Source organism: Gobio gobio (assembly GCF_949357685.1).
Source record: "Gobio gobio genome assembly, chromosome: 20".
NCBI lineage: Eukaryota > Metazoa > Chordata > Actinopteri > Cypriniformes > Gobionidae > Gobio > Gobio gobio.
Genome location: NC_137113.1, coordinates 17,874,502 through 17,891,288, shown reverse-complemented (window position 1 = coordinate 17,891,288; position 16,787 = coordinate 17,874,502). Strand labels below are relative to the sequence as shown.

Sequence of the window (16,787 nt, the reverse complement as noted above, 5' to 3'; positions counted from 1 at the left end):
ATGTCTATGCTTCTCTTTCTCCCTGACATTTACGTTTTTGAACATTTTATGAGACATTCATCAAGTTTATGCCAACGAAACTAATCTTTAATCTTTTCAGAAAACTGAAACTTACTTTCTAGTATGGCCATGGGTGCACACACTGTGCCGAGGAACCGTCTTCCTCCATTTTGCTATAAACTGATCAGTGTTTAAACATTTTTGGGAAATAATGACCCTACAAAAGTGATTACTTATAGGCTATTCTCAAAAAAACTAAACAAAATATCATCCACTGACTTGCAAAGCTGCTACAGAAACGACTTTTGACTTCGAAGACCTTTATAGAAATGTAGTGGAGTAAAAAGTACGATATTTGTCTTTCAGATGTAGTGAAGTTAAAGTAAAAGTTTCCCTAAAAAATAATACTTCAGTAAAGTACAGATACTCAAAAAGTGTACTTAAGTACAGTACTCAAGTAAATGTATTTCGTTACTGTCCACCTCTGCTGTGGGGGGCATTTTAGTTTAGTGAACTCATTGTCATGTTCAAGAAACCAATTTGAAATGATTCGAGCTTTGTGCCATGGTGCATTATCCTGCTGGAAGTAGCCATCAGAGGATGGGTACATGGTGGTCATAAAGGGATGGACATGGTCAGAAACAATGCTCAGGTAGGCCGTGGCATTTAAACGATGCCCAATTGGCACTAAGGGGCCTAAAGTGTGCCAAGAAAACATCCCCCACACCATTATACCACCACCACCAGCCTGCACAGTGGTAACAAGGCATGATGGATCCATGTTCTCATTCTGTTTACGCCAAATTCTGACTCTACCATCTGAATGTCTCAACAGAAATCGAGACTCATCAGACCAGGCAACATTTTTCCAGTCTTCAACTGTCCAATTTTGGTGAGGTCGTGCAAATTGTAGCCTCTTTTTCCTATTTGTAGTGGAGATGAGTGGTACCTGGTGGGGTCTTCTGCTGTTGTTGCCCATCCGCCTCAAGGTTGTGCGTGTTGTGGCTTCACAAATGCTTTGCTGCATACCTCGTTTGTAACGAGTGGTTATTTCAGTCAAAGTTGCTCTTCTATCAGCTTGAATCAGTCGGCCCATTCTCCTCTGACCTCTAGCATCAACAAGGCATTTTCGCCCACAGGACTGCCGCATACTGGATGTTTTTCCCTTTTCACACCATTCTTTGTAAACCCTAGAAATGGTTGTGCGTGAAAATCCCAGTAACTGAGCAGATTGTGAAATACTCAGACCGGCCCGTCTGGCACCAACAACCATGCCACTCTCAAAATTGCTTAAATCACCTTTCTTTCCCATTCTGACATTCAGTTTGGAGTTCAGGAGATTGTCTTGACCTAAATGCATTGAAGCAACTGCCATGTGATTGGTTGATTAGATAATTGCATTAATGAGAAATTGAACAGGTGTTTCTAATAATCCTTTAGGTGAGTATATATATATATGACAAACTTAAAAAGTTTTAAAAAAGGAATAAAGAAAAGTTATATCTAAAAAAAAAAAAAAAAAATCGAATAAATGTTGTTCTTTTGAATTTTATATTCATCATAGAATCATGAAAAAAAAACAATGTATCATGGTTTCCACAAAAATATTAAGCAGCACAACTATTTTCAACATTGATAATAATAATAAATGTTTCTTGAGCAGCAAATCAGCATATTAGAATGATTTCTGAAGAATCATGTGACACTGAAGACTGGAGTAATGATGCTGAAATTGCTGTATATTGTTTTAATTTAATTTTTTTTTTTTTTAAATACCTACATACTTGTCAATTTCCATATACAGGGAAAAAAGAATATCCATTACTAGTACAAAGACTAATTAGTAGTTACTGGTACTTACGTGTTTCGCAGTGTGGACCCTTCCATCCACGGCATTCACAGCGGTAGCTGCCGTTGAGTAGCACACAGATGCCATCATTCATACAGGGGTTTGGACTGCACAAGTTAACAGATTTCTTTACGTCTGTAGAAAGCGAGCCACAGTAGAATTTGAATGCATCAGAGATGAATATATGTTTTCAAAGTGTATTATTAGTGCGCTTACCTGCACACACCATCTGTACCAGCACATCCTCAGAGTATTTCAGGTCTTCATACGAAGGCACAGAGATCATGTGATCCTCAGAGCCGGCGATGCGGAAGAGAACCTCTTGCTGTATGTCCCCGATGCCGATCACAAACACTGACACTCCGCTATCACGAATCTTCTGTGCAGGCACCGCTGCATCCTCTGCACCAATCCCATTAGTCAGCACCACCACAGCCTTGTTGACTCCAGGTCGTGCTCCTTTCCCCACCGTCAGGCTTTGGGAGAGCACATGGAGCAGGGCTGAACCTGTAGAGGCCTTCCCACCCAGAAAAGCAGCATCTCCCACTGCCTTCAGCACAGCAGAGCCCGAGTCATGCTTGTCCAGGTCAAAGACTGTGACGGGCCGCCTCCCATAAACCACTAGTCCCACCTGAGCCACATCGCGATTGATGTCAAACTGCACTGAGGTGCTCCGAACAAAGTCCTGAAGGTGGACGAAATTGTCCTTGCCTACACCACTGGAGGCGTCCAGCACAAAAACAAGGTCCAGAGATTGACCCAGACAGCCTAACAAAGACAAAAAGGCTTTAGTATAAAAGTAAAAAAAAACAAAAAACAACCAAACTGAAAGGAATAGTTCACCCCTCAAAAGATCGGTTTTGGAATATTGTCGGCATGTAACAGAAGTTATCCGAGTGAATCGGCTTCTCCAACAAGAAAAAATGTAAGGTGAGACTTCATTTTGTCCATTGGGAATTCATTGGATTGTGGGATCATTGTGGCTTGCTATTGTAGCACAAGGGACATGGTGATGGGGAACATTTTTTAGAAATTTGATAAATATGTTGATGCTTTTGCTTTTTCTTTCAAAAGTTTTTCTGTTTCCCTGACAAACTTTGTCCACTCACAAAACCTTAGCATTCACTGACAAAACTTTTGCCTTCGCTCAAAATTTTAATTATCCAAAGTTTCACAAAAGGTTTGCATTCCCCTGAAAAAACTGTTCACTTACACAGCTTTTGCATTCGCTCGTAAAACTTTGGCCTTTGCTCACAAAACCTTTGCTTGCAAACTTTTTGTTCCCCCGAGAAAAGTTTTCGCTAACACATTTTGCAGAAGTTTTGCACTTCACAAGAAACTAAGCGTTCTCCCAAGAAATGTTGTGTTTGTGTAGCTCAAGCAGGTAAATCCCAGACATTACTGATTATGATTGAAATATAAACAATCATATTCTTTCTAGATTTTTCTAGAAAAACTCTGGAAGTGTATTGTTAATACACTATATTGCCAAAAGTATTGGGACACCCCTCCAAATTATTGAATTCAGGTGTTCCAATCACTTCCATGGCCACAGGTGTATGAAATCAAGCACCTAGGCATACAGACACTTCTACAAACATTTGTGAAAGAATGGGTCGCTCTCAGGAGCTCAGTGAATTCAAGCGTGGTACTGTGATAGGTTGCCACCTGTGCAATAAGTCCATTTGTGAAATTTCCTCACTACTAAATATTCCATGGTCAACTGTTAGTGGTATTATAACAATGTGTAAGCAATTGGGAACAACAGCAACTCAGCCACGAAGTGGTAGGCCACGTAAAATCACACAGCAGGGTCAGCGCATGCTGAGGCACACAGTGCACAGAAGTTGCCAACTTTCAACTTTGCAGAGTCAATAACTACAGACCTCCAAACTTCATGTGGCCTTCAGATTAGCTCAAGAACAGTGCGTAGAGAGCTTCATGGAATGGGTTTCCATGGGCGAGCAGCTGCATCCAAGCCTTACACCACCAAGTGCAGTGCAAAGTGCCAGATGCAGCGGTGTAAAGCATGCCATCACTGGACTCTAGAGCAGAGGAGACGTGTTCTTTGGAGTGACCAATCACGCTTCTCTGTCTGGCAATCCGATGGGCGAGTCTGGGTTTGGCGGTTGCCAGGAAAACGAACTCCATTGTCCCAAGTGTAAAGTTTGGTGGATGGGGGATTATGGGGTGGGATTGTTTTTCAGGGGTTGGGCTTGGCCCCTTAGTTCCAGCGAAAGAAACTCTTAATGCTTCAGTATACCAAAACATTTTGGACAATTTCATGCTCCTAACTTTGTGGGAACATTTTGGGGATGGCCCCTTCCTTTTCCAATATGGATGAGCACCAGTGCACAAATCAAGGTCCATAAAGACATGGATGAGCGAGTTTGGTTTGGAGGAACTTGACTGGCCTGCTCAGAGTCCTGACCTCAACCCGATAGAACATCTTTGGGATGAATTAGAGCAGAAACTGCGAGCCAGGCCTTCTTGTCGACATCAGTGCCTGACCTCACAAATGCGCTTCTAGAAGAATGGTCAAAAATTTCCATAAACACACTCCTAAACCTTGTGGAAAACCTTCCCAGAAGAGTTGAAGCTGTTATTGCTGCAAAGGGTGGGTCAACTCCATATTAAACCCTACGGATTAAGAATGGGATGTCATTAAAGTTCATGTGCATGTAAAGGCAGGCGTCCCAAAACTTTTGGCAATATAGTGTTATCTTTGTCTCTTCATTTTTGTCAGCAGTATGTTTTGATTAAGATCGATTAATTATCGTAACGATGCACATTTTTATGCATTTTCATCAGTCTGTGAAAAGGGTCCATTAGATGGAAAACGCAAAACATTCTCACTAAAGAAAGGAAATAATGACTAATTCGTTTAAAAATGATGGGTGAACTATTCCTTGAGGTACAAGAAGTACAGTGGTGACAATGAAGAATGGTTCGGATCTCTACCCTGGTTGTCGACACTGCAAATTTTGGCTCTTAGATCTGGGATCTTAGCGCTCAATCTGTCGGGTGACTGGTATGTGATGGTGCGCTGGGGGTTTCCTGTTATGTTGTTTATTTCAGCCTTCATCCCTTCTGGCGCTACACCGATGATGAAGATCTCCCTGTCCCGTGCGTACTTCGCTGGCTCCACCACAGGGTCCGCTGAGGGCGTCCCTGTGAGCAGCACTACCACTCGCGGCAGGTCGTCCTGAACGTCTGCAAACACAGGTGTGCTCTGGAAGCCATTTTGTGTGATGTAGCGAAGGGCGTTTCCAGCCTTGGCCTGCCCACCACGATACTGCAGACGCTCAACAGTCTGGATCAGCTTTGCCGGGTCTCTGTGCTCCCCAATTTTGGCCTCGATCTTCACATCGCTGCCATACTGGGCCAACCCCATCTTTACAGGGGTGTCGGAGCTCAGAACAGCCTGCATGAAACGCTTCAGGAAGGACTTGAAGCGCAAGAAACCCTCTAATGTAAGAGCAGAGGAGCCCTCGACCAGGAAGAGCACATCCACGGAGCAGTCGAAACTCAGAATGGGAGCTGGAAAAAGAGGACACGGTTAAGAGCCTTTTTGATTGACGTACATTTAGATTCCATTCTCAGATCTAAAGAACATGCTTAACACACCCCTTCTGCATTATCTTGTGTTTATTTTAGACTTTAGTTAGGTTCATATGAGACATTGTTTAAGGAGGAGAGGGCGTAGGGCCTCTGCTCTCCTTTACCCATTAACACATGCAAAAATTCATTTATGAAGAGCATAAACAAACAAAGAGATCCATCTCTCACTCTGCAGGTAAGAGGGGTCATCTGATCTAACCCCTGCCTGTGATGTCATTCACACTGACTGACAGAAGGAGGTTATGCGTATCATCGTGTTCTGATTGGCCGGAAGATTCTATGTCAGTGTTACAATGGAACTCATGGAGACTGATGACAGCTTCTTTGAATCTCATTTAGGAAACTATGCCAGCCCCATCTAGAAAATACATGTATATTTGTGTGGTCAGAATTAACTCTACACTCATTCTACAATCATTTTTTCTTTAATGTTTTTGCTAATGTTTAATTATGGCACTATTGTTGAGATATTATTTATTTCACCCTAAATAATATATCAAATTAAAACAAATGTGGTTGGTCATTTTACAGCTGTTGACAACAGCAACCACATGTAATGCAGACAATCAAATAATGGCACTATTATTGCGATATTATTCACTTCAGATTTATTTCACCCTAAATAATATATACAATTATTATTTTACAGCTGTTGACAACAGCAACCACATGTAATGCAGACAATCAAAAAATGTCTCTAAGATATTATTTTACCATATTTTTTAAATGTATTTGTATTTTTAACTATTTGTAAAACAACAATAATAATAATAATATTAATTATTACAATAATTTGATTTTATAATTATTATTTTTTTTTAAATTGTCACTGCTTTTGTTGTTAATGTTGATACTTTGGCAATAAAAAAATATTTGCTTTGATGTGTGTATTGATGCATTGGCATTATTGTAGGTATCAATAACGGCATTCTGTCATTAATTACTTACCCTCATGTCGTTCGACACCCGTCAGACCTCCGTTCATCTTCGGAACAGAAATTAAGATATTTTAGTTGAAATCTGATGGCTCTGAAAGTCCTCCATTGGCTCAATGGTACTCTACACTCTCAAGACCCTTAAAAGGTACTAAAGACGTCGTTACAAAGTCCATCTCATTACAGTGGTTCTACAATAACTTTATGAAGCGGCGACAATAGTTTTTGTGTGCAAAAAAACCCCTAAATAACGACTTACATAGTGATGACGATTTCAAAACAAAGCATCATGAAGCTTCGAAGCGTTATGAATCACTGAGCCGAATGATGATTCGGATAGCGTGTCAAACCGCCAAACTGCTGAAATTTGGCGATTCAAACCGCTGAATCGACTCAGTGATTCATAACGCTTCGAAGCTTCATGATGCTTTGTTTTGAAATCGTCATCACTATGTAAGTCGTTATTTAGGGTTTTTTTGCGCACAAAAACTATTCTCGCCGATTCATAAAGTTATTTTAGAACCACTGTAGTGAGATGGACTTTGTAACGACGTCTTTAGTACCTTTTAAGGGTCTTGAGAGTGTAGAGTACCATTGAGCCAATGGAGGACTTTCAGAGGCATCAGATTTCAACTAAAATATCTTCATTTCTGTTCCGAAGATGAACGGAGGTCTGACGGGTGTCGAACGACATGAGGGTAAGTAATTAATGACAGAATTTTCATTTTTGGGTGAACTAACCCTTTAAGTATAGCCAATTTATTAAGTTTGGAAACAATATTTTGTATTTATAATGTCACACCAATTTATCTAACAGTTTAAATGTTTTTTCATAAAAAAAGATGGAATTTAGGACGGGGGTTCCTCATGAAAGATTCATCGTATTTGGGGGTCCCTGGCATCATAAAGTTTGAAAACCCCTGCTTTAGAAGCATTTGGAGATGAAAAGTGAAGTTAAAAGTTGACAAAAGAGACAGATTAAAACACCAGGTATGTGGTATGTGTCTCCCTCCTCTACTTGTGATTCGAACGACCAAAAACGCAGCTTAATACCAGGTGTAAACAGCCATAATTAGAGTGTCTCTTTCATCTGAAGGACATAAGACCTCTGAGGTATATTTCAGTCAACCATGACCTAGCCCCGAAAGCTGACCCCCACTGTAACGTGAAACCATGAGCTGTTTGTGACAACTCCCACACACGCATACAAACCAACCAAACCCACCAAAACAAAACACTCACAGGTCGCAGTGAATGTGAGACAGGGAGAGCTCATTAGATGCTTGGTAGTGTGGGAACAGAGGCACATGAATGTGAACTTACCACAATTGGGGTCACTGCCGTAGCCTGTGGGACACTCGCAGCGGTATTTCTCCAGTCCCTCAGATATACACGTCCCCCCGTTCTGACAGGGCTGAGAGTCACAGGGGTCTGAAGGGAGAGGCAATGAATCAAATTCTGATGATTATGGAATTAAATATTCATTATTAATTATTCTGATTTGTAGGTCTTACCTGGACAGATAGTTCTATGACAGACAACGGGGTGCTGCCTGTAAACTTTGTTATACCTGTAAAATAATGTGAATCCAGTTTCACTCCACACATCTCTGAACTACTTTATGTTTCACCTCAGGCCATTAAACCTCAAAATGAATAATAATAATAATGATAATAATTAAAAAGTGTATTATTATTATTATTATAATCTTTATGTTTCACCTCAGGCCATTAAACCTCAAAATGATTATTAATAATAATTAGTGGTGGGCATAGATAATTTTTTTAAATCTAGATTAATCTCACTGTAATCTTGGAATTAATCTAGATTAAAATGGCTCATTTAAATTCTGCCGAAGACATTCAGAATATGTGTACTCGTAAGTGATCGTTTGTCTTTTTGTAGTTTGAATAATAAATAACTTCTGTCCCTTTAAGACCTGACGCACGCATGGATCCCACTGTTCCTGTGAGCTGGTTTTGACTGTGTTTACGTTAAAACTCACCAAGATGGGCATTGAGATATTTTTGAGTGTATTTGACCATTAATAAGATAGAAAAAGGCACTTGTATGTCAGAGGCATCTTTATTACGGTATGTGTGTGTGCGCTTCAGATGCGAGCACGAAATCTGCGGGAATTAGTAGAATTAATGTTATGTGCAACCCCGCGCAAAATTCAGACCGGTCACACCAATACTAACACGCTGTCATGAGGAAAAATCCAGCAGAACACCCGTTCGCCATGTTCAGAGGATTAAACGGACTGAATGAGAGCAGGCGGGGGTGCGTGTCAACTCGCTGTCGGTCGGAGAGGAGAGGCGAGCGCAGCTGATATCGATACTGAGTATTGTATCGTTTCAGATATTTCAGTATCGATACATAGCGTGATACATATATTTTTGACACTAATAGGCATACACACAGGGTCGAAGACTCGTTCTCTCGCCCCCTACAGTGCAATTCGGTTAGGTATACATCCGCGCTAAAATATCAAGGTGAAAGTCATCATAGCTTGTGTAGTATAGACCCAGCTCCCAACCCAACTTTGAGAATAGATTAACGGTGATATTTTTTTTATCGCCCGATAAGAGTCTCACGTTAACGCAGAACGTTAACGCCGATAATGGCCAACCACTAATAATAATAATACACTTTATTATTTTTATTATTACTAAAGCATATATTATTTTTGGGTCATGGTTTCTTTAAGACAATGTGAAACCAGTTTCACATTTCTGATAATGAACTCCTTTATGTTTCACCTCAGGCCATGAAACCTCAAAAGGAATCATTTATATATTCTTTTTGTTAGACAATGTGAAACCAGTTTCATTTCATACATTTCTGTTAATGATCTCCTTTATGTTTCACCTCAGGCCATGAATATGAGCCTGCGATGTTTCAAAAGATGAAAAACACACAATATGATACAAATAAGTTCAGACCTGAGGCATCTCTGTGACTAATGATAGATGCTGGTGTATAATGGTGAGAAAGAGAGTCAATATACATTAAGGTAATTTTGACAGGTCATTCTGCATGTGTCAGACGGATGGTTTTCACCAACCCATGGAATAAACATAGTGAGAGTCAAGACCCATGCGGTTCAATCCATGTCATTTACCTGTAATGAGGGCAGAGGGATGTGTATGGTGAGTATCCCTTGGACCCTTTCCAGCACATGAAGTTCCCCTGAAGCTCTTTTACCGTCTCCAGGGTTTTCTGCACGCACGGGTAAGACTCCACCTTACACCCTGCAGAGATCAGTGTAGGAAACGTCACTCGCTGCTCATATACCCAAATGCCGTTGTTGATTGAGTCACAGGTGAGTTTTTTTACCTGAAGGCACGGCAGTGCAGACGGAGGAGGTGGTGAGGCTGGTGAATAATCCATTAACAGCATCACTGAAGTGCTCCGCGAAGAACACGTGAGCATCCGAAGGGCTGCTCGCCAATTCACGGAGCTCTTCCCACCTTCCAAGAGAAAGACAATTTTCTGTAAAGCGCCATACAAAAAAACACATTTGTCTTGGCTATGTTTTCTGACTGGTTATATTGGACCATATCTTTTTTTAATGATATCTGCCAGGCACTAGGGACAATTATGACATATTTAATAAAAAAAATAACATGATGATACACAGCTTTTTAAAAGTTTAGGGTCGTTTTTTATGTTGTGGAAAGAAGTCTCTTAGGCTCTCACTTTTATATTTAAAAAAAATACGGTAAAATAGTAATATTGTGAAATATTATTAATTTAAAATAACTATTTGAATATGTTAAATATAATTTATAAAGGTATAAAATATAATTTATTTCTGTGATGGCAAAGCTGAATCTTCCGTGTCACATGATCCTTCAGAAATCATTCTAATATGCTGATTTGGTGCTCAAGAAACATGCTGAACATTTTTTTTGTGAAAACCATGATACGTTGTTTTGTTTTTTTGTAACATTATAAATGTATTTACTGTCACTTTTGATTCATTTAATTGCTGAAAAATTCCAGATTTATATTACAGAACATATGGCGCAGTAAAATTCTGCCGATACATTTAGAGCTGGCAGAGCATATGGTGCTGCAAGAGCTCTGAGGGGTTTCATTCATCCAAATGTCACAGTAATCCACCCAAACACAACACTGTTAGACTACCAGCTGTTAGATATGGCCGTTAAGGTGAGTTTATCCACTGAGATTCTCTCTTCCTCCTGCACCTGTTGGGAAGCTGCCATAAAGCCTCAATATAAAGAGAGAAGACAGATATTATGCTACCTGCAGCCTAACTAACAGTAACAACACACATCCATGCTGTCAGCAGCCTTTTAGTGTGCAATAACACACCTGTTAGTGTGGCACTGTGTCTGAGAGCTGTCAGCACATCAGTTCACTGACTAATGGAGCTGAAAACATTTCAAATATGACCGCACCTGTCCCTGCAAAATGTTTCAAAACAATCACTAACAGAAAAGCACACAAAAGTACCATGGTATTATCATTGTTTGTAATTTCTTACAAAAAAATGATGTAATTCCTATAGTATTCTTCACCATACCTTGAAGTACCATGCACAGTAAATACAATGGTACATCATTATTGTTATATTGTACAGCACCATGGTATATATTAAAGTATCAGTTCAGTGTTATTGACAGAGTATTACCAAGGACACAAAGTAAATATAAAGCAATACAATTTTGACAACATTTGACCCAAAATTAAAAAAATTAAATATATTTTGCGTAAAGAAAATGAAGACCAGCTCTGTTTTTTGTGACATTATTTTCATGTAAAGTCAGCACATTTTTTCCCAAACATCCTTAAAAAATACAAAAAATGTTTTTGTTTCGTAATTCACAATATTTTTGATTCTGATTTGAGCCTTCTTTAGTCATATTTACCAAGGGTATTAATAATTTTGAGCACAACTGTACACAAACACACACATAAATTATATATTTACAAACTTTTATGCTAGATCTGATTAATTGCTATTATAGTCTTTTCTTTGCAATAAATTAAAATTAGATACTCAAGTCCAATTTTTGCAGTACAAAATTGCAGTGAAAAATATTTAGGACATTTTGGTTCTAAAAATATGCTTAATTCCCTTTAAGCGTAATGTTTTTTTGTTTTTGTTTTTTTTGGGGGGATGGGTTGGTTGAAATATTACCTGGAAATGTTCCTGACAGGTTTTGTTGAAGCGGGTAATTAGAGATGTGAAGGTTTTATTCCATGATTGAAGTCAGTGCAAATGTTGTGTGTTACCTTGGGTAACGGATCCCCACGGCAAACAGAGCCATTCCAGACAGCTTGAGCTCCGAGGCAGCCAGCTGCACTGCCCCCTGGGACTTTCCGTCAGATAAGAGGACGACGACACGTGGCACTGTGGAATTGCGTCCACCGGAAAACCCCTTCCTCAGAACGAACTTCAACGCCAGACCTGTCTGTGTGCTTCCACCTCTGAACGAGAGAAAGAGACAGACTTTTCACATTTTTAAGACATAAAACTGAGAGTTTAGAATATCAAAGCGAACTACTGTGACATGATACTCCAGTCTTTATTACTGATCTTTGTGGCAAGTCACACCTTCACTGTGGAGAACAGTAAACCTGTTACCCAGAGCTGCACAGTCAACATCACACTGCACAATGAAGAGGACAGTCTGGCAGCAAGTTTTCCATGACTGCCTCTGCTCTAATCTCATTAATTTAACTACAGCGGCCCCTCAGAAGTCTTAGGATAACACAGAAGCCTTTAGTTCCCTTCAGTCCACTGTGTCCTTAAAGAACCTTGCATGATGAAACCTAAACTAGTCACAGCACTCGCAGGTTCACGCAGACTACATATTTATCTTTGAGTTGATACTTCATAAATTAACATTTGATACATAAATTGGAGTTAATGGTTAACTGGCCAGTTGATTAAGAAGTTGATGTAGGAATAGCAACCAAATCACAACAAAAGAATGATAATATCACTTTTTTTCTGACATAGAATGGGGGTCCAAAAGTCTGGAGCAGCACAATGAAAATGTAGGGTTAAATATCTATTCTATTCTAGATTAATGGAAAATGATGATGTAAACTGAAGAAATATTGAAGATTATGCACTATTTCAAGGTCACCAATCAGAGTGATCTTATACAGAAGGTCAGTTTAAGTCCTGTTTATTGCGAGGATGGATCGGACTTGTTTGTTCAGCACATCCCACAGATGCTCGATTGGTTTGAGATCTGGGGAATTCGGAGGCCAAGTCAACACCTCAAACTCATTGAGCTCCTCAAACCATATATATACATATACTATTTTTAAAAATGTAAAATCACCAATACATGTAGGTGTATATACGTAATTCTCAATATTTTTAATAGTGATTCTCATTGCTATAATTCTTGTAATAGTTTTTTGTTATTTTTAAACCAGCATAAAGACAGTAAAACAAACAATATAAATATTTTTAAATTACAATTACATCAATTAAATAAATGAAAAGTATTCTACTTAAGATTTATATATTATATCATTATTATTTCACATTACAGAAATTAGGATGAGGTAATAATAATTAAAATACAGTTTCATGAGTAACTTTCTAAACTACACTATAACAGCTATATTTTTCACTGTCAACTACTGACAATGCTTCTTTATGCAGTGCTGAAATACATGATCTCCTCCATCCTTCAGGGATATTGACTAAGTGTCAGTGGAGACACAGGCATGTGCACAGCTGGGCTTCTCCCCATCATCTTTGCTCACAGTTGTTCAGCTAGACAGACGGTGATATGTTCATGGAGTGGGAATCTGAAACGGTAATTTCACAGCTTGTCGAGGGAGATGTGGTATGTCCTGACTGTGTGATGAGGTTTAGGCCAGCTGTGTGCTCAGTGTAATTCAGCTACTAGTCATTATAGAACCCTATAGCACACCCTTCACCACAAAAAAACATTGATTCAACCTCATCAAGTCATCCATCATGGCACAGCACACTCGGACACACATGCACACACATGTTGAGAGCGTAATGTAAACACAAGTCTGTGTCGACAAAATATTTCTCATCCTCCACAGGAAGTGCTGAGCCCTGATAGACACACAATAACACTAATCTCTGTACCTATAGTGGATTTTCTTTATCTTTTTCTTCAGCTCCTCCTTGCGCTCGTAGGAGTCTAGACTGATTTCCAGTTTGGGCGTGGAACCAAACTGAACCACGCCAACTTTCACCTGCCCAAAACAGAGAATGCAGTTTAAACACCATAAACATGAAGAGGAAACCAACCAAATTATTCAACAGAATTTGAGAAACAGGCATGTAAGAATAAAAAATAAAACAAATCACCCAATAATAAAATTCTGTTATCACCCTAATGTTATGGAAGTTTGTTGTTGTTGCGAATATCACAACTCTGACTTTATAACTCACAATTGCGAGGTTATATCTCATAATTGTAAGATTAAAAACTCGAGCTTTTGATAAATAAGTCAGCTGACCATCGACCACAATTGCGAGTTTAAAGGTGAAGATTGAAATTTTATTGTTTAATGTTATTTTTTAGTATTCATTTTGTTAATAATTATTTGTATAATGTACAATGTAAAGTCAGGCTGTGTCTGTACATGTGTCCCAAGGAGAGACATGGATGAGCTATATTTGTTACAGGAATGTGCATACATGTATACATACGGTAGCATGCATTTGTTCCATGATGTATCGTCAAATGATTCTTTATATGGGAAGTGGATTGTGCAACACATGTAAGCATGAAGTATACGCTCTATTTTAAGCATAGGACGCATGTTTCTCTACCTTCTAAGGAAATCTCCTCCTAGTGAGTTCCTCTGTTAGTAGTATATAACATCCAAATTGAGTGTACTGCTCCAGACGAGAGACAGGAGACGAGAGATGGGAGACAGAAGATGGCAGAGACGAGACAAAGACGAAGACGACAATGAGTTAGAGGAAGAGGGACAGGATGGAGAAGGGAGAGGGTAGAGGAACGGAGGAATGGAGAAACATACAGCTGGTATGAGACAATAACTTTTCAATGTCTCTACTATGTCCCACATATAAAATAATAAATAAGAGATCTCTTGGCAAATGACTGGTATCCGGTCCTGTGATTCAATCATAACCGGGACAAAGCTTAATTTCAGATCAACAAAAGGATTAGTTCACTTCAAAATTAACATTTCCTGATATTTTATTCACCCTCATCTCATCCAAGATGTTCATGTCTTTCTTTCTTCAGTCGAAAAGAAATTAATTTTTTTTTGAGGAAAACATTCCAGGATTTTTCTGCACATAATTGTTTTCAATTGCAACCAAAATGTTGAAGGTTCAAATCAATGCAGTTTCAAAGCGCTTCCAAAGCCTTCAGAGGCTCTGCACGATCCCAGACGAGGAATATGGTCTTATCTAGCAAAACGATCGGTAATTTAAATTAAAAAAAATATTTTTTTACCTAAATTGCTCATCTTGCGCTGCTCTGCGACGTGCTAGTGATTGCGCAATCACGTCGAAAAAGTCACACTATACGCAGGCAGAAGTTTGCGAAGATTATGTGAAGTAAACACCTGGAATGTTTTCCTAAAAAAAAAAACGTAATTAATTTTCGAAATTATCAGGATAAATAAAATATCAGGAACTTGTCATTTTGAAGTGAGCTTATCCTTTATATCTCGCAATTCTGAGAAATATGAACTGAACAATTTTGACTTTTTTCTTACAATTGAGAGTTTATATGCCACAATTATGAAATTTTCCCCCTCAAAACTGCGAGGGAAAAAAAATCTAAATTGTGAGATATAAGTTTATCACATTTTTTTTATTCCATTGTGGAAACAAGCTTCCATATGTCGTTCCAATCCTGTATGCTGCTATTTTTCTGTAGTGACAACAGCTGTAATATTCCAAAACGTACGATAAACAACATAAGCACCGTTTATATGATTTGCATGCAATATTCCTTTACGTCTTCTTCTGAAGTCAAATTATATCTTTATGTGAAAAAAAAATAGACCTACCGTTCACTATAATTAATCATTATTCACTGATAATCTTGCCTGGTTACAATTAGTTACTGCATATTTCATTTATTTATTTATTTAAACAGGGACAGTGTAAAATATACATTAAACCTTAAAAAGGAGAGATGCATTTTACCAGGTTGTAGCACTTGTGCTAATTTACACCTGCAGTCCCTGGACAGGCTGATGTAAACAAATCAAGTTAGTAAAACCTTTAATCCCAGGACAACATTAAAATAATCAAACCCTACATTCATTCTACAACATACATTTACAAATACACTCTCACCTACACATCAACTACTAAACATTATGTAAACATGTTTGTTGTGAAAGAAGCCATTTTTTGACCCGATGTGAAAAAATGTAAAAATTCACATATGATTAACTCTGTTGGCAACTTATTCCACTGTCTGACAGCTACGCTTGAAAAAGCTGAGCTACCAAGTGCTGTTTTACATAGTGGAATCCTACACTCGCCCCGAACAGCCGACCGAGTGGTTCGAAATTGATTTTGCTCAGTGAGTAAAACTTTTTTAAGGGAGGAGCTGCAGTACCATTTATTATCTAAAACAAAAGACAGAGATGTGAATATATGATTATATTTTCAAAACTTAATAAGCTACGTTTTTTGAGAATATGACAATGATGAAATAACCGAGATTTCTTATCAAGAACCTTAAGAGAGCTTTTGTACAATGATTCCAGAGGCCTCAATGTTGTTTTACAGGCCTGTGACCAACTCGTCATGCAGTAACGAAAGTGCGAGAATATAAAAGCATTTAGATATAAATTAGATGCATCTATGGTCAAAGAGTTCCTAATATATCTAAACTGTGCAATGTTAATTTTCAATGTATTAGTTATCTTTTTAATATGTTTTTTAAAATTTAATTTTGGGTCAAGAGTAACTCCTAAATATTTAATTTGGTCAACGCTTGATAATAATTATAATTTTTGATTCAATGTTGCATGACGAAAACTTACGTTGATTTGTAAAGAACATAGAAACCGTTTTATCAACATTCAACGTTAAGTGAGAGTTTTTCAGCCAACTGGAAATCTTTTTCATTTCCTCAGTTAACTGTCGGGCAACATCTTTAACAGTTTGACCATGAATATACACCAGTGTCATCAGCATACATTATCATTTTAGCATTAGCACACACAGATGGAATGTATATGCATATGCACACTGCATATGCGATCATAAAAGACATTTTGTCATCAACAATGTCAACACATTATGTTTTGAAATGTGCACTTAAAAATGTGCACTTTAGTGTTGTTTTTTTCCTTGAATACCCCTGATCACAAATAACTTTCATTATGTCAAGAGCTGCATTGTAAAA

General features: G+C 38.4%; 1 protein-coding gene across 2 annotated transcripts in view; it reads right to left on the bottom strand.

Annotated features, from left to right (window-relative positions):
* Positions 1-16,787, bottom strand: part of vwa2 (von Willebrand factor A domain containing 2) — a 34,674-nt gene that overhangs the window by 5,469 nt on the left and 12,418 nt on the right. For both annotated transcript variants that reach the window (XM_079845472.1, XM_079845473.1), the window contains exons 5-13: positions 13,523-13,632; positions 11,671-11,865; positions 9,745-9,878; positions 9,530-9,659; positions 7,920-7,975; positions 7,729-7,836; positions 4,811-5,389; positions 2,066-2,617; positions 1,862-1,984 (exon numbers count right to left, since the gene is read on the bottom strand). In XM_079845472.1, coding sequence (XP_079701598.1) covers positions 1,862-1,984; positions 2,066-2,617; positions 4,811-5,389; positions 7,729-7,836; positions 7,920-7,975; positions 9,530-9,659; positions 9,745-9,878; positions 11,671-11,865; positions 13,523-13,632 — 1,987 coding nt within the window. The remainder of the gene's footprint in view (positions 1-1,861; positions 1,985-2,065; positions 2,618-4,810; positions 5,390-7,728; positions 7,837-7,919; positions 7,976-9,529; positions 9,660-9,744; positions 9,879-11,670; positions 11,866-13,522; positions 13,633-16,787) is intronic.